Source organism: Cajanus cajan, chromosome 7 (genome assembly GCF_000230855.2).
Source record: "Cajanus cajan strain Asha chromosome 7, NIPB_CcT2T_4, whole genome shotgun sequence".
NCBI lineage: Eukaryota > Viridiplantae > Streptophyta > Magnoliopsida > Fabales > Fabaceae > Cajanus > Cajanus cajan.
The window spans coordinates 49,851,199-49,870,630 of NC_138523.1; the positions used below are offsets into that span (position 1 = coordinate 49,851,199).

Below are 19,432 nucleotides of genomic sequence, written 5' to 3' on the forward strand. Positions count from 1 at the left end.
ATAAATAAATAAATAAATTAAAACATTTATCTCAAACACGGCTTGTATTTTTATTTTAAAATCTCATAAGTTGCGTATTTTTTTTTATATAAATACGATTTGTACATTGTTGAGTATACAAGTTAATGAAATGATAAACTAAAATATAACATATTAAATTAAATTAAATTTGTAACTTATCCTAAAAGTATTTAGGCATGTTCTCTTATCTTTCTCCTATAACTCTCCCCACATTTAGTCCAAAGGGATCGATACTGCATGGCTCTTGACGACATAAGTGATGGCCTTCAATGTCGTCTTCGAAGGAAGGAACCTTTACAATAAAAACGTGTTAAACATAAATTTCTTATCCTTGCATATCAAAAAGAAAGAAAAAAAACCAAAAAATGGAATAAAATTATTTTTATTATTTCTTACCTGGTATCCGTCGAATAATTTAATAATACTCAGGATTGTGGTCCTCTAGGGATGGGTAATAATTGCTATTGGTTATCTCTTCACTACTGTGTTGGGTATCCCCCGTGCATCCCTAACTGTGGGTCGTACCACGGGGTTGCCACATAGAGATATCTAAGGATGCCCTATAGCATGCATAGTTCTTAATAAAGTATATTAAATAAAGGATATAATGAAGGAAAAAAATAAAAAAGAATACGAGTTCTTTGTTTTAAAGAAATAATGAGATAAGGTTATGATGCATGATAACCAAACTTAGTAAGGTAAATATATAAGGTTGAAAAAAGTAAATGTCACAAGAATCTTATGGAAAAGATAAGAGCATCTCTAGTGGGGGTTGATTATAAGCAACTCCTGTGCCACATCAGTTCTTTTTTACTTTATAGGTTATTTAAATTTTAGTACTGGAGCTTTTACAAGTAACTTTGCTAAAATTTAAGCAACCCATCAAGTACAAAAGAGTTAATGTAGCATGATGTGGCACAAAGGTTGCTTATAAGCAATTCCCACTGCAAATGCTCTAAGCGGTATATATAGTTACGTGATCTTATCCCATTGTAATAAATGATACAATTTTTTAACGAAGTAAAATGATGATGTTATGTTATAAATAGGAGTTATGATTTCAAAGTCGATGCAACTCTCTTTCTCTCAAATTTTTTCCTAAAATAGTGGGATAAAAAGCTAAATAGTAAAAAAAAAAGGAATTAAAAAACAAAAGTTTGCAGCAGCTAAAGAAGAAGAAAAATAAAATAAGGAATGAAGACATTTATTATGATCTTTTAAAAATATATATAATTATAGTTATTTGATGAGGTGTCTCCAATTTTATGTTATTTATTTATTTTATGTTATTTAATTATTATTAATATATTATTTAATTATTTTTATTTTCTTAAACATTTTATATGTGTATTTGTATCTTCTTTAATTCAATTTAGTATATCTATTTTAGTTTGCAAATATTTTATTTAAATTTTGCTTCTAATTAAATAAAATAATTCCAAATTCATCTAGATTATTTTTTAAAATTTATATTATATTGGTTGTTTATTTACAAGTTAATTATGTTTTTATTTATAATTATTCTTTTATCATTTTTTACGTGACTTATACAAAAAAATAAAATGATATATATATATATATATATATATATATATATATATATATATATATATATATATGAGAAGAAAATAAATGACTTCATAAATAAAGTAGGTATTTGTAGTTAAAGTTTTTGATCTTCAAAATTTAAATGAATATATATTTGACTAAGGTCTTGGATTATTAAGATTATGATAAAATTTATTTATCTTGACTAATCATCATAAATTTATAATTAAATTTCTCCATGAAGTAGAATTAAAATCTGTAATCAATAAATAGATGGTTGCACAAATATTGATTCATTTATCAAACTCGTTCATGTTGTTTTTTCAAATTGCAATGGACCATAGATAGTCAAAATAATATTGTCACCTTTAAGAGATAAGGTTTCTTAGTAATATCATTATGAAATGAGACAATGTTAATCCATTATATAATATAATATATTTTCTTGTGAAATAAATATAAAAAAATAGAAAGAGGGTAGTAATAAAAAAAAGTATCTTTTGTACTGGCCTAGCCGAGTTGTGAACTCGTCCCTTGCCAAGTTGCTGAACTTGGTTAAAGGTTTACCAACCTGACCAAGCAGTAAACTCATCGGAATGTCACATCGGTCCAAAGAAGCCACGTCATCAAATAAATAAAAATACAATCTTGTCACCACGCCGCAATCAGGAGGTAAAACTATAAAATTGTCAATGTGCTAGTAGACAGTATAAACCCTAAAATCACCAAGGTACGTCTATTATATATACGAGACATCTACATTATCAAGTACTAACTTTAGCATCGGAGTCTCTTTTGCAGGTGTCACTCCCATCTTGGAGCGGACAACCTGCGAACCAGTGGAAACTCACCAATCTCATCGAAGAAATCGTCACCGATCCAATCTTAGGTGAAAACACCTTTCTTTCATTTTTAGGACCGTTATGATAAAAATGGTAATAATAATGACTTGTGATCAAATATATGTATAATAAATAAACTTATATTTTCTCAATTTATTTTAGTATTATAGAATGTTTAATTTAAATAATTTTTTATAATATTTTTTAATAATTAAATAAATATGTGTATATAATTACGGATGTTACAAAACTCAATTAATAATTATAATACCTAAAGTATATTAAAATAAAGATTTGATGGGCTTTTGATTGGTTTATAATCTTATGCTCTAAATAGAGATTTTTTTATTATCCATAACATGTATCGCATTTAATTGGTGAATCATATATTAATGATTGAAATAAGAAAAGATAAACACCAAATTTAAATGTAATTATCTTATCTTTGTTAAAGTTTAATCTGAGATAATTTATTTTCAATAACAAAATAATAATCTAAATGAGGAAAAAAAAGCTTAATTAACTAATGTCTTCATCAATCATATCCACTACAAGAAATCCATTATAATAATAATAATAATATATAAGAATTCTCTCAATAGTTATTAATTAATTAAGAAAGGTTGAACTACTTTTTAAACCAATCTAAAAGATCTATAAGATTTTTATGTGGAACTAGAGTATTTAATTATTTATATATACATGCATGTGTTTATTTATAATATGTTAAGGTATATATGAGTTGTGGAGTTGTCAATGTAAGAGATTTGGTAAATACTCTCAACTATGTCATCACTTTAAAACGGAATACATTTCCCTTTATCCTCTCCCTTAGCTTTTTATTTTGTAAAAAAATAAAATGCATTTTAGAAAGAGGATTGAATATTTAAAACAAAACGCTGTCAAATTGTCAACCAAGGTTCCAATTTCCAATTAAAGTTAGGGCTATTTTATTATTTTTCATGTTGGAAATTGTTGAAAGCGTCCGACACTAGATCAATGCTCGAACACTTGGCACATAGCCACTTGTGCTTAATTATTATAAAAAGGAATAACACAACAAAGTGTGCCCTACAATAAAGGAAGAAAAAAAGCAAAATGGATATACGTACGTTTCAATATTATTTATAAATATAATAAAAAAAAGTTAAAAGGAGAAAAGTACTGTAGTTAGAGAATCCTAAATGGGGGATTTTATACTTTTTGAATACACATTTTGACTCTAAAACCTTGGTATAATATTGCGTTTTCATATAGGTCATCATAGATAAATACAATTGTGTATCATAATGAAAAATAAACTTAGGCTTACATCTATGCACTATAAAAAAGAAAAAGGTGGTAATAGAAAGACGAGTTAATTCCCCTATATTGTACTTGTATATATAGGTACTCCATAACGACGCTTTACATCAAGTTCGTTTGTGAAAAACTAAAACTTTCACAAAAATAAGCAATTAATGGGAAAAAAATTAAAATTGAATGAAACAAATTAAATTGAATAGCAAAAATAATTTTCATTTTTAATTTGTATTAAAAAGCATGACAATTAAATTTAGACTAAAATATATTTGTAATTCTTATAAAATGAAATTTTTTTTATTTTGATTCATGTATTTTTTTCTCTATCTTTCATCCTTTGAAAATTTATAATTTTCTTTTATCTTTGTAAAACATTTTTTTTCTTAAAAAATTAGTAAACTTGGATTTTGGTCCCGATGAAAATATTTTTCTTTAATTTTTATCTCTCTAAAATCTAAAATCATTATTTTTAGTTTCTAACTTAATGATGATTTTAAATATATAAAGAATATTTGTTTCAAGGAACTACAAAATTTTTTTAAAGTGTTACACACTAACATAATATTAGTGATAGTTGTGAATAACACTTAAAATAACCATTTAACCTTTTTAACGAACAAATAAGTAATTAGAAATTATTACATAATAATGAAAATGAAAAATAATAATTTTATATTTTTGGAGAATAAAAAATAAATAATTTTTTTACAAAAATTAAAATTAAAATTTACTTATTTTATACGAATTAAAACATATTTAAACCTTAAATTTGTAATTAATGTTTAAGAAATTAATGATTGGCCTATAACTTTAAATGCAATCATCATAATGAAAGATGTTATTTAATTGCCACCATTAAGTTATATTTAGGTTAGAAGCTCAAGTTGAAAAATAAGAGAACATTGTAATTCAATTACAATTAAAGTGTGACAAAACGCTATTTTCACCACATAACCAATATTAATTTTGCACGAATATAATCCTTCAAAGAAAAAGGAGCTAGATTCTTATAAATCATTATCCCAATTAAGAAAAAAGCATGCATCTAATTATAAGTTGCTTGTTAACTGTTTATTTAAATTAAAATGTTTTCTATTTTTTATATTTAAAATGGTAAATAGGGAATCACATCTCTAAAACTATCACTAGGAAGCTAATGACATGTAGAATATTTTCATATGAAACTCTATTGTCTACTTAGATGTTAATAGAAACTCAATATTATTCAATCTGAATCAAATTTGCTTAGAAGAATAATTTCATCCCTAATAGCAAAAGATCTCCTTTGAATAGATATATCCACCAAAATCAAATTTTAATGATCACAAAAAGTATTAAATATATGTTATAAAAAATACAAATTCATACTTAATCTCATATTATTTGTGTCAATCCACGAAAACAGATATAATGTCTTCTATCTTTGTCTCTTACTTGTAGGCAACATTTTAATCCATTTCAACATAAAAACTTGGACACGTAGCGTCAAAATATAATCTGAATATTTGGTCGAAGGAGTTTTAGAATATTATATCTCATTTCAAATCTTCTCAAGCTAGCTTCTAGTTAGGGGTGGGCAAAAAAAACTAAACTGAGCTGAACTGAACTGAACTGGTGGTGAACTGTACTATAAAAAACTGAACTGTTTATAAAAAAATTTGAACTGAACTGTTTAAAAAAAATTGAACTGAACTGAACTGTTGTAAAGTTGAACTGTACTGAACTATAAAAACTGAACTGAATTATAAAAATTGAACTATTTTTATAAAAGAATAAAAATTAAATGTGTTTAACATGTTATGTCTTAATAGATTAGCTCGATAGTCTAATAACCAAAACTTTAGAAAAAAAGTGATTTGAAAAAAAATTATATCAATTTTGTTAAACTTAACGGATCAATTGAGCTATGTTGAACTACTTATTTTTAGGCTTAAAATTTACTGAGTTTGTTTGACTTAATTTTATATTTTTTTTCCTTTGAAAAATTTAAATAAAATGGAAAATAAAGTAAAGTTGACAAATGTGTCCTATTTTGATAGATCAATGAGTCAAAATTGTTCAATTCAAAATATCATAACAGTTTAGTGCAGTTTAAATTGCAGTTCAGTTCAAGTTTTTATAGTATAGTTCAGTTCAGTTCAATGACACAAAAGAATAGTTCAGTTCAGTTCGTCTGAACTAATATTTAGTTTAGTTCAGTTCATATGAACTACTTTTAAGTTCAGTATAGTTTTTATAAGTTCAGTTCAGTTCAGTTCGTTTTGTCCACCCCTACTTCTAGTGATCAGACACCATCTGTCAGGTGGAACATATATATGGCGAATAATGAGAATATCTTCATGTGTTTTTGAGTATATTATTCGTCCTTTCTAGTTAATTTCTACCCCTTCAATTTAACAAAAATTTAAAGTCCTAACCTTATTAATTAACCTTATATGTATTTAATAAAATAATTTAACATTTTCTTATCATTGGAAGACATTAATTGCCACAAATATAATTGTGAAAGTAATTCTTCAAATTGCGCTGATCATTAGATAAGTTCATCTTCAAAATAGCAATTATATGAGTTCATCTTCAAAATAGCAATTATATGCATGATTTTTTTAACTTTTCTAACTTTATAGATAATAATTTAAATTATAATATTTCAAGTCAAGTTTTTTAGAAATAACTTATAACAACCATGCAACAAGTTTTAAACTATATATCTATGAATTGAGTAAAAATACTCGGTTCTGTCCATAACCTTTATCTGTTACGGGATTACAGTAACAAAAAAGAAGATAAAATTGACTCACCTACCTCAACTAGTTAATTGAAAGAAAAAGGTTTAAAAGAAGTTCCCTTTCAGTGATAATGACTCTATACTATAGCCAGTGCCTTTTATGGGAAAGACGACACCAATCTCAGCCACTACTTCTATGGATGAATCGGTATTTGACACATAGAAAGTCATTGGGGGAACCATGCTTTCTTAAACTTTTTCTCTCAAAAAACAGATACCCTTTAAAGAGAGTCCAAGTTAAACGAGCTACAAATTAAGGTCTTTATTATTTTTATTTTTGGTGATTATCCTACCTACATAAAAGAATTTTCATGTGTTTTTTTATTCCAAAATAGGTTTGGTGTCCTACCCCATATCTTCTACAGTCAAATTAGGGTGTAGGGTTATGTATCACATTGTTTCTTCTTTTTACTATTTTTTTTTCGATCAGTACATATAATTGAAGATATTTTATTTAGTGGTAGCATGTTGTTTAGTTAACAGTCAAAAAGCAAAAAACAAAAGTAGAGAGCTCAAAGTAGCTAGAAGAGATAATAAGATATTTCAAGTTGTATCTGTTAATAATTTTTGGCTAGAAAGGGTAAGAAAAAGATCGAAAATTGATTTTTTTTTAATATTACATTGATCAACTTCTCTTCAAATTCATAAGTATATTCTGTACCAAAAAAATCATATTTATATTCAATTTTTAATAAATTAATTTCATATTTATTATTATATGCTCTTACACTTGCACATTTTTCTCATTTTAAAAATTGAACATATTTCTCTTTTCTCTTTTTTTTTTTCGATCTCAAGCTGTGTTTCAAACTACTGCAGATAATTGAAATCTATCATATAGTAGTATAATTTTACTTCGCCAGCCTTATTCTCAAGTAATTGCATCAAAAAAAGTTTTCACTTTTAGTTTTTCATTCAGATTTTCGGGTGGCTCTATCCAAAATAAAGTACATTCTGAGTGACTTTGGTTACATAATGAGGAAGGTCATCACTTTATTATCATCTAATAATAAGATTTGTTTAATATTTAAATCACTGCTTAGTCCATTTTTATTTTTCATTTTCATTTAACTTAATCATGAATTGCAGTCTCCTAATAATATAGTTACAGCTTATTTTAAGTATCTGATTATTATAATTTTTAAAAATATGCTTTTAATTTAAAATATATTTTTTCTCTAGGAATCTAAATGCTCAATCATTATTAAAATATCAATTTCTGTTGTTCCAACTATATAGAACCGTAAAACAAAACAAATCCCCAAGTTATAGCAGAACATGTCTTGACTGATATAAGTCTTGGCATGCAACTATATATAAATTAAAAAGATATACCGATTTAGTTTATACCATAGTAAAAAAGAAGACATACAATAATAGAGAGGAAGCAGAAAAGGCATTATGCATTTTCATACTTTGAGGACAAGTGGATATTATGAAATCGGATATTGGGTCCCCCAACCATGTATTGATTATTAGTATTATTACAACCCTTTTCCCCCAAACTTTAAAAATCTCCATTACTTTTTTCACAGAAAAGATAAGGAATCAAAGAAATGCCCTCCACACACGTGGCCGTGTTGAATGCAATACCGTTATATCCATCCATCCATCCATCCATCAACATTCAACACCAATACATTTCCCGTTGCAAAGGTTAATTGAAAACAAACCAAAAAAGGAAAAAAAATAGGGCAACCCAAAACCCATGTTTTTTAGTATTATTCTCTTATTTGAGCTAGCCATAGCAATAGCAATAGCATAGCCAACACAACAAAGCAATAACATGGTTGAACAGCACACAACAGTAGTGACAGCAACACCAAAACAGTAGCATCAGATCATGGTGCCCTCTCTTCCTAAGACTATATATTGTGTTATCATACAATCACATCCTTGTGCGCTACCTTCTCGTGCCTTCCTCACTTTATACACCTGTTCTCTCATGTGACTCTCACTCTACCTTTCAATTCTTTCTCCTCCTTCACCTATCTCTCTGTTGCCCCTTAATTCTTCACACACACATCATAGTTAGTAGTAAACTCTTCCTTCTCATTAGTATTTTCTAGTTCTGGTTCTATTACACACAATAATCTTAGTGTATCACCAATCTCTGAGATGATGCCCCCTGAGCAAGAAACCACTAATATTGCACCAAACATTCCAGCCATCACAACCCGATCCGAGTCCAGCTCGGTCCACCACGAACCAGAGGGTTCTAACACTAACAAAATCAAACCAAGTTTGGATGATAATGGCAATATTCCTGCACAGCATCAGACTCAGCCAACAACACCTCCACCACCAAGATTTTCCGTCCTTCACCAAGCCTTGCGTCCCATTACCCTCAAAGTAAGTACTTATAAATCTTCTCTCTCCTTATATATCTTACTTCCTGTTTAGATTGACAAAACAATTTCATTTTTACCATCTATGTTCATGCATAATCCAAATTTTTGCACTTTTTTTATTATATATATATATATATATATATATATGTGTATGTATGTATGTATTCGTATAAACTAAGCATCATAAAACTAATAAAATGTTATTTTCACATATATATATACCGTACGTATCGATCTTATTTCTAATCAAAACTATTTGCATGATGGGTTATTATAACCTTTTAAAAGCCATACATGATGAGATGAGAATATTTTTAATTTTTTCTATACAATGGTGACAATAAAGACTAAACTAACCTAAGACTTTGTACATGTACATGTGCACTATTCAAATCTCTCAGCTGCAACCTAGTATACTTTTATATTAGTATTCAATGTATCAAAATAAGAACATGGATCATAAGTTGATACGAAAAACCGAGTTTGTACAAATTGTTGCAAGAAAAATGTTGTAAAAAGAACGTTTCTCTAATTAGTTACTGTTTTGTGTTACAGTTTGAAGACGTATCCTACAGCATAACCTTCGAAAGCCAAAAGAACAAGGGTTGCGTCTTACGTAAAGAGTCAAAGCTAAGAAGAAAGGTGCTAACCGGCGTTACCGGAGTAGCGAACCCCGGCGAGTTAACGGCAATGCTGGGCCCCTCCGGGAGCGGGAAGACGACGCTCCTAACCGCCTTAGCGGGGAGGCTCGCCGGGAAAGTCTCCGGCACCATAACCTACAACGGCCGCACCGACGCCACCTTGGTGAAGCGAAAAGTAGGGTTCGTAACGCAAGACGACGTTCTCTACCCTCACCTCACGGTGCTCGAGACCCTCACCTACGCGGCGTTGCTGAGGCTTCCGAAGAGCTTAAGCAGAGAGGAGAAGGTGGAGCACGCCGAGATGGTGCTGGCGGAGCTCGGCCTCACGCGGTGCCGCAACAGCCCCGTCGGAGGCTGCATGGCGCTTTTCCGGGGCATTTCGGGTGGGGAACGGAAACGGGTCAGTATCGGGCAGGAGATGTTGGTCAACCCGAGTTTGTTGTTCGTGGATGAGCCCACTTCGGGCTTGGACTCCACCACGGCCCAACTCATCGTGTCGGTGCTCCGTGGGCTCGCTCGGGCGGGTCGGACCGTGGTTACCACTATCCACCAGCCCTCCAGCCGCTTGTATAGAATGTTTGATAAGGTGATTGTCTTGTCTGACGGGTACCCGATTTATAGTGGCCATGCGGGTCGGGTCATGGACTATCTCGGATCCGTTGGGTTTGTCCCAGCTTTCAATTTCATGAACCCGGCAGATTTCCTACTTGACCTTGCTAATGGTAAGTTACTAAGTAGTGTTACACAATTAACAATTAAACATAGAATATGGACAAAATTTATATACATGATTGATATATTTTATGTCATTTTTTAATATAAAGCTAATTAATGATATAAAACTTTGATTCTAATTAGAGAAAAGTAAAAATAGTATTAAATTTGTCTTTGAAATGTGTTTAAATTTATTTTGATATTTAGTATAATGAGAAGGGGGTATGTGTTTAAATTAATGTAAGCCACGAATTTTAATATATAGTATGGTGAGGGGAATTTATTTTGTGAGTTTGTCAATGGGGCACTAAGCATGGCTTTATGACTTTGGAACCTGAATGGACGCTATTTTGGTTTTGTGATGGGAAAGAAAAGTTTGGGATTTTGTGCATGTCAACTTCAGAACACAAGATTGACTATCGAGATTTTACACTTGTCGTTAATTGGGTAGGTGAGGGTTCGTTTTCGGGTTTTAAATAATGGAGGTGCGTAAAGATTGAGGGTTTTAATCTGAACCCATGAACCTTGTTCTCATGGCAGCAACAGCTAGTAACGATAATGGGTCATTCATTAGAACCAGTAAATTGATAAGATACCATAACGAAAGTTGTTCACCCCTGTTGGACCAGTAACGCAACATGTGAGTTTTCTTTTGTGTTGGCATAGATCGACACAAGACAAACTTTATGTAATTAATGTTAAAGGTGTTTGGAATGGTCCGATTCTCATGGTGGTCAGATAAAGTTTTCTGAAAGATACAGGTGTCATTGATTGCCTTTGATTTACAGTGAGATCTTTTTGCATGTATTTCCATGCATCAATTATCAACAACTTAACAATGAAGTCTTTCTTACAGTGTGTTACTGGTCATGTTACAATAATTAGAAGTCCATTCTACTTTAATTCTAAAATAAGATGATGAATTAAACTGAATTCCCAAGAATTGCACAAGGAATTTGAAGCACGGAAATAGTGATGATTAGTCCTTTGATGTCTTGTTATATTTGGTCACATAAGTAAAAAAAAAAAAATTTAAAAATGGTTGATTTGCTTTGAATTTGTTGAGATACATGCTGAAGAGCGTTCTAATACTTTAGATTCTGTGGTGGCAGGCATTGTTGCTGATGTCAAACATGATGATCAGATTGACCACCATGAGGATCAAGCTTCAGTCAAACAATCTTTAATTTCATCCTTTAAGAAGAACTTATATCCTGCTCTTAAAGAAGACATTCAGCAAAATAACAGTGACCTGCAGGCTTTTACATCAGGAACAACTAGACGTAAGTGAAATTTTCTCGGTCTCTTGATGTTCAACACAGTTTGTTATGCATAACACCATGGCTAAAATGATCATCATTTATGTCTGTAGGCTCTGATAACCAATGGACCACCAGCTGGTGGGAGCAATTCAAGGTGCTTCTTAAGAGGGGTTTACAAGAGAGGAGGCATGAATCTTTTTCTGGCTTAAGAATTTTCCAAGTCTTGTCTGTATCGATTCTCTCAGGACTTCTGTGGTGGCACTCTGATCCTTCACATGTACAAGATCAGGTATTTATGAACCTATATTCTGTTTTTTTGGATGAAAATTCAATGATGCATCTGATCATTTTTCATGAGTTATATATAGCCTGTTTACAAATTTAGAAGAATTTTAGAAGATTTCTCTACTTTAAAAAAATACTTTTTATATTCAGTAGAAAAGCTCTAAAAAACTGCTATAAATTTATGTCCAAACATACTTGGTCAAATCCTGGTTAATTTGCATTGAATACTCAAAAATCGAAAGTGGTATATTTATTTTGCGGTAGTAGTAGTACTTATGAGTTATATTGTTATAACAACATAACCCTTGTAACAGGTTGGACTCCTTTTCTTCTTCTCCATCTTCTGGGGATTCTTCCCTCTCTTCAATGCCATCTTTGCATTCCCTCTGGAAAGGCCAATGCTAATAAAAGAAAGATCATCAGGGATGTATCAACTCTCTTCATACTATGTTGCAAGGATGGTGGGGGACTTACCAATGGAGCTAGTGCTTCCTACTATCTTTGTAACAATATCCTACTGGATGGGAGGTCTCAAGCCTTCATTGGTTACATTTGTGTTAACCCTCTTGATCATGCTTTTTAATGTGCTGGTCTCTCAAGGCATAGGCCTAGCACTTGGGGCCATTCTCATGGATGTGAAGCAGGCCACAACTCTAGCTTCAGTGACCATGTTGGTGTTTCTCTTGGCTGGTGGTTACTACATTCAGCAAATTCCTGCTTTTATAGCTTGGTTGAAGTACATCTCTTTTAGTCACTACTGCTATAAGCTACTGGTAGGAGTTCAGTATTCAGCAAATGAGGTATATGAGTGTGGACCAGGGTTGCATTGTAGGGTAAGAGATTTTCCTGCCATAAAGTGTTTGGGGCTTGATGGTAACATGTGGGGAGATGTGGCTGCATTGTCTATAATGTTGATTGGATATAGAGTTGTGGCATATCTAGCTTTGAGGATGGGGCAGCCTCACTGACTAAGACTTAACAGATTAGAGACCATGTTATTAATTTTTAAGTTTGGTTGTTTGAATCACCACCTGTTATAATGTGGTAATTCGATTCAAATTGTAAGGTGAATATTTTAAGTTCTTGTGATTAATTGACATAAAATGAAGCGATCAAAATTTGTTGAGTATAGTCCAATTTTTTATGGAGAACAACCAATGGTACCAATTAGACTCCATCTAGTATTTTAGTTATCAAGAGGGCAATGGTTTATTGATGGCTTCGAGAGGTGATTTTGGATCTTCATGACACAATTATCGTTGCAAGTTGGAACATATTACGAAGTAATTAAATGCGTATTATTCCCTCAGCAATATGTATTTTGCGTTGTTTATCTATCAGACTAGCACACTATTGTTCATTCTTTTTATTATTTTATCATTTCGTCACTTGCATGGATTCATTCAACGATTATATTCTTAAAGTGAAATTGCAAAACCAGTCTAATTAATTGAAAATTTCTGCACACCGTATCCTGTATTTGAGTAGACTCCTTACCACGATTCTGTGGGACTGGTTTTCATGAAAAAAATATATCAAGATTTTGTGAGGCTGATTTTGATGAAACAAAATAGTAATACACATTGTACTAAAGGCATGCTAATTAGTTTTAGATGTGCAAAATAAAAATTGAATTATTGGTAATAATATTTCCAGTTTTGATCCATTTAGTTGCTCAGTTAATGATTTAAAAAGAAAAAAGGTTAATCAGTTGGTGACTTACTTAACTGCTTGAGAGTTTAATTGTTCATAAGCTACGAATATTTTTATCCATAATTTATTTTTGTAACGTTTTTAAAATAAATATGTTCTGTCATGTCTGACACTACACTAAGAAACCCTTCATCCTGTAAAGTTTAATCTATTATAAAAATGCTCAGATAAAGCCTTTTATGTATATCCTGTGACAAGTGAATGATCCGCCCAATTTCGGACCTCCTTAATCACAAATTCCATGTAATTGCCATCTCCCGAAAGGGATGCAGACATATTAGAGAGAAGAAATGTTCTCTCACTAACATAAATACTCACCTACGTATAAGGTATAAGATGTGTTTGATGGACATTACAAGTACATCAACATAGTGCAAGTTAATTATAGCGTAGTTTTTTGTGTTTTAGCTGTGTGATACAACACTAGTAATTTTCGAGGTTGAAAAGGGAAAGAGGTATAGAGGAGTAAAGTTGAGAAAGAGAAAAGGGGCTTGAAAATGAGGATTATCTGGTTTAATTCTGTAACAAATTTTAAGGCTTATTTTATATTTCAACTTTTACTTTATTCTGTCTCAACCATTTTTAAAACCAAACACAGAAACATAACAAGTATTTTAGTAATGTCCCGTCCTTCATAGTTTAGCAAAGCAAACAAAATCAATTCATTGACAAATAACATAAGTTCCAAGTTCCAACAGTTAATTTATTTGTTCCCACTTCTTAGACTATGACATGCACGAACTATTTTGTTGTTCCCTTTACTTTTGTTTTGTAACACTGAAAAGAATCCATTATCTGTATATATCCTATAAACTGGAAAGGCCTATCACTGTTATCTACCAAAGAAGAAAAGAAAGATGTAGTTGTCAGAACAAGAAAAATACGAGTCTTCAAGAGGGCTTCAGTTAAGCAGCATATGAATCATGCATGCCTCAACAAATTGTAAAACCATAATGTAGAATATGAATCCAATAATATCTTCAAATATGCCTAAGGTAAAAGCATCAGATGCAGCGGCATCCCTCCATCAATCCACAGTTTGGTTTATTCTATTCTCCCAAGATGGTGGCAATTTGGTGTCATAGGCATATGCTGAAATTCAACTATAAATGGATCTTTGTTGTAGTGTTAAAACCTGTGGCTAGGATAAGCGTTTCCTTGAGTAGAAGAGTACTGTAAAATGGCATCACTCAAAGCTGAGAAACCTGCTGAAAAATCATGTTGCTCTTCAGGGCAGGTGAAGAAAGAGTCTGCTGCCAAACCTAGTTCAGGAACTCCAAAAGCCCCAGCCTCCAAACCAGCTCCAAAGAAAACCTCAAGCCAGGTTAAGAAGAAGGTATATATATACGTGCATATAAACTATTATTTTTAAGTTCATTTCATATATTTCAGAGTTCTTGAGATGCACAAAAATTGTTTTCGTGTCACACAAACCATGCATGAACATGACTAAAATTTGTCTTTTGAATTGTTTTCCAGGCAAGCAGCAATAAATAAGCCGAAGATGTGTAGTGAAATGTATGACCAGAAAGAATAGTTGTTGGACTTGGAATTATGGGAAGAGTCCATAAGGATAGTGTTATATGGTGCTCTTCAACCAAGTTTATTATCAGTACTTGTATGTATGGTCTATGTTACTTGCTTCTGTTACTTGTAGCCTTGCCATGCAACTCCAAGCTGCCTTGGCCTAATAAATAAATAAATAATCCTTACTTGATGATGACACTGTTAAGACAGTAATTTTCATTTGAAAAAGGTTAAACATACATCCTAATTTTGAGGCATATAGGTGCAAGCAAGAAAGAGACATATATAGAGGGGAAAAATAATTGCAAACTAGATATCAATCCGCATGATGTATGGGTAAATAAATAAATAATTATTTAAACTAATGATATTTAAAAATATATTGAAATATATTATTTTATTAATTGATTTATTATTTTAGATATAATTTTTTAAAATCATGTGATGTAATCTTAATAAATCTTATGATTTTCATATTTAATCTCTCTATCATGATAATTTTTTAAAGAGATTAGTCTTTTTTATAAAATCTTGATTGAATACATATTAGTAGAATTATTCTTGTTTCTATTTTATTTTTCTTCTAAAGTATTTTTTTTGTAAAATATATATTATTTTTTATTTGATAAAGTGTAAGAAAAACTTAAATCACTTTTATATTATTTTTTAAGTAACTTTTTTTTCATCATTTTGTATATTATTATGTCTTTGACTTCAAATTTATCTTTAAGTTAAGTTTGTATGTATACAAAGTTAAAGATATAAATTTGAAGTTAAAATCATATAAACTTACATGTATACATATATATATATATATATATATATATATATATATATATATGATATATATATATATATATATAACTAATTTCAAAGAGAATAAGATTGAATTTAAAGACTAATAAAAACATATACAAATTAATTGTAATGCAATTCTATTAATAATTTTTAAATATTTTATTTTACATATTACAATTAAAAGTTGTACTATTATGCATTTTAATTTTTTTTTAACATTTATTAGAATGTTACCAGAGTGTGTATTCTACAACTAAATTATAAGAAAATTTGTGTCAACATTTTATTAAAATAAAAAAATGGATATTATCATCACTTGTATGAGTTATAAATTATTTCAAATATTTAATACTGTGTGCAATTTTTTTTACATGTATAAAACTATTTTTTTTTATAGTTTTGACCAAAAGTTTGTTGATATGCTATTGTAAATTAATAATATTTTTTAAGAACAAATTAATAATATTACATACTACTATTTTTTATGAAGATAATTTAATAAATTTAGTCTCTTAATTACAATGTAATTACTCAATATTAATTGTATTGATTAATATGTATAACTATCGATCAAAAATAATTATAAATAACATTATATAACTACTATACATGACATAATTATTTGATTGAAGGTTAATTAATTTTGAATATTCAAAATAATAAAAAGTATATATCTTAACCCTCAAATGGAAAAGAAATATAAAAAATATAAGTGACGTAAGGGAAAAAAAAGATAAAATAAAAAATTAAGAGAGAGAGGGAAAGAGAAGAAATAAAAAATAATGACTAATATGTTATATTGATAGAGACATAAAAAAAATATTATTAAAGTGTATATGAGTGATATATGAAACAAGAGAAGAGAAAAATATAGATTAATAAAATAATGGTTATTTATTAAAAATATAACAACTAAAAAAATAAAACATGATCATTGTTGGAAGTGAATGAACATTGGAGAGGGATGTTCTAAACTCTTTTATCTACAATTAGATTGAGCATGTAAAGTTCTATTATATGTTATTGCCTTTTAATTTTAAAAACCTAAAATACATAATTAACAAAATTGAATCAACACACAGTAATTCAAACATATTTGTATATTTTTTATTTGAATTAAAATTGGCATAATTTGTAAAACTCAAGAACATGATATAAACTCATATAAGTTTTATTATATCCAACCACTATCTTTCTCACAATATGATAAATTAAAATATTTCTTGTTTAATTTGTTAATCCACTTAGTTCCTCCTTGTATTTTAATGCATAACTTCTCATATAAGATTGGACTTAACCTCATAACAAATAAAATGATTAAAGCATAAAAAGAGAGAGAAAAAAAGAAAAAGAAAAGGTGATGAATAAAATGAAAGATAAATGTATGGCTCATATGGGTGATGATCAAATAAGGAGAAAGAGATACTCGACAGAATATATATGAACTGATTGAATAAAAAGAAAGAAATTATTTAAAGAATAATATAAATAATTTTTAATGAGAGTTTAATAACGAATAAAAGACATTCATTTCCATTATTTCGGTTGAAAAGTATTAGCCTCCATATAATAAAAAAAAACAAATAAATAAAAGTGTAGCAAATTGTGAAATAAAAGAAACATGTCACATAAACAAAATTGTTAATGTGAAAGAACTTAAAATCTCTAGAAATTTGAAATGACAACATCATAGCTTGTAACTCAGTCTTATATTATAAATAGAAGATAGATAAATAGATATGACAAGAAATGAAAGAGAAATAAGAAAAAGATAAAAATCTAAATTACATCATTTTACTCTTGTGTGCTAATTGACTAACATGGACAATAACTCTAAAGTAGTAAAGAAATATAAGATATAAAATATGATAAAAGGATGTTTTGAGTATTAGAGTCATGGACCCTCGATATAAAATTCACTATTTATACTACTTGGCCATCTATCTTTTTTTGAGTTATAACATAAAATTATATTATATATATATATATATATAATATTATTGCATGAGTTAATTATTTTTCAAAATCTATTTATAATATAAAAGTTGAACTATTTTGCGTTATGTTGACACCTCATCCTAAAATATATCTGAAATATTGTCATTTTAGTAAAAATATTTACATGTCATTCTATAGTGTTTCTTTTATTTTAATATATATTTTCATAATCACAAATCATATATCATTATATTTAAAAATCCTAATTATTTGGATTAAGGAGCTCAACAGTCATCATTCTCCTCCACTTGCAATAACTCACGCTTTTTCTCATTCCATATCCATTATTCTTTGTTGAAGTAAAAAATCAATGGCAACATTTTCACTATATATGTGCGAAGGTCACACCCAATTCAATTGATTTATACATTAAAGTGAAAATCGCAATAGTTGCTCCTTTGTCGCATGCGCACAATGGCTGCACATTCGTTGCATAAGCACAACTATCACACCCAATTCAATTGTTTTTTTCGTTGAAGCAAAATTTGTGATAGTCGTGCCCCACCCTCTCCATGACCATCCCCAAATCCTCCAAATCTTCACCTTTAATAGTTGTGACGTCTCTCTTAAAGCCAAATCTTTCGCAAATCCTAAAGGTAAGGTTAAATATAAAATTTTTGGCTTTGAATTTGTATACTAATATATTTAGTATTGATGAAATGTTGCTTGAAATTTGAAGAATGAAGACCAATGATTATGTGCTAAGAGTGTACCTAGCTAATACTTCGTCTTTGTGGAAACCCTCTAATCCACCTAAGCGGCAGAAAGGATCGGAGAATGTTAATGAAGAATGAAAGATAGTTCAATTTAATAAAAATCATTCACCTAACTTTCATAAGAATATTTCTTAACCAACATTGTATAAGGTTTCAGATGGTTGATAATATTACTAAATTATTGATGGTATTTAAGCCAGAGAAGCTCTATATAGTAGACACTGTCATAGAAAAAGGTAAGTGTGATTTTTTCTTATATCCTTTAATACTCTTTTAGTTAAGATAGAAAATTCATTAACATAATAAATCAAAATTTAATCATTTTTTTTACTTAATTAGCCAAACTAAATCTCTTTGTTGGATTTCTCATAAATTTATATATTATATCTCTTCATATTGTTCTTCACCATCACTTTCATATTGAATTCTTATCTCTATTATAATGTCAATGACACTCAATGATGATTCTCCAATATGCAATGGTGCTGAAATTGAGATTAAAGTCTTTTTATAATTTATACAAATAATATCTTTTTATTTTAATTTCATTCTATATAGAATTGAAAATCAGAATTTTTGGATTTATAATAAGTTAAACTCCTCATATTTTTGAAAGAAACAAATAATATTTTATAATGAACTTATCATGATTTTATACCCACCATAATTTTCTACCACTTAACTAAACATATTAAAAGTATTCTTAAATCTTATACGTGAATAATGGAAGTTTAATTTAGTTGATCAAATATGGTGCGTGAATATTATAAACTCTTTTAGTATTGTGTTTGATTTTCATGATAAAAAATCCTATGATTTTAAGAAAAATATTGTATTTTTAATAATTATAATTTAAAAATATTGTATATTTTTTTTTACAATTTTAAGCGAAGTAACTATATAAATAAAAAAGAATAATATAATAT

At 29.3% G+C, this 19,432-nt stretch overlaps 1 protein-coding gene across 2 annotated transcripts; it reads left to right on the top strand.

Annotated features, from left to right (window-relative positions):
* The first annotated feature begins 8,167 nt into the window (after window positions 1–8,167).
* On the top strand, window positions 8,168–15,184 carry LOC109810595 (ABC transporter G family member 21). 2 transcript variants are annotated; one of them, XR_014427947.1, is made up of 6 exons: window positions 8,168–8,853; window positions 9,408–10,215; window positions 11,320–11,490; window positions 11,580–11,758; window positions 12,069–14,803; window positions 14,947–15,184. XR_014427947.1 is itself a non-coding variant. In XM_020374099.3 (5 exons), the coding sequence occupies exons 1-5, from the start codon at window positions 8,620–8,622 to the stop codon at window positions 12,720–12,722; spliced, it is 2,046 nt and encodes a 681-aa protein (XP_020229688.1). In that variant the 5' UTR covers window positions 8,168–8,619; the 3' UTR covers window positions 12,723–14,804. The 2 variants fall into 2 exon arrangements, 1 of the variants encoding a protein (XP_020229688.1); XM_020374099.3 differs by lacking the exon at window positions 14,947–15,184 and having other exon boundaries at window positions 12,069–14,804.
* The last annotated feature ends 4,248 nt before the right edge of the window (window positions 15,185–19,432 follow it).

Bases quoted from the DNA above. Each gene is read 5' to 3' on its own strand.
- LOC109810595 (XM_020374099.3), top strand. From the start codon at position 8,620: ATGATGCCCCCTGAGCAAGAAACCACTAATATTGCACCAAACATTCCA. The intron at 8,854-9,407 runs GTAAGTACTTAT...TTTGTGTTACAG, and splicing joins TGCGTCCCATTACCCTCAAA to TTTGAAGACGTATCCTACAG. The intron at 10,216-11,319 runs GTAAGTTACTAA...CTGTGGTGGCAG, and splicing joins CCTACTTGACCTTGCTAATG to GCATTGTTGCTGATGTCAAA.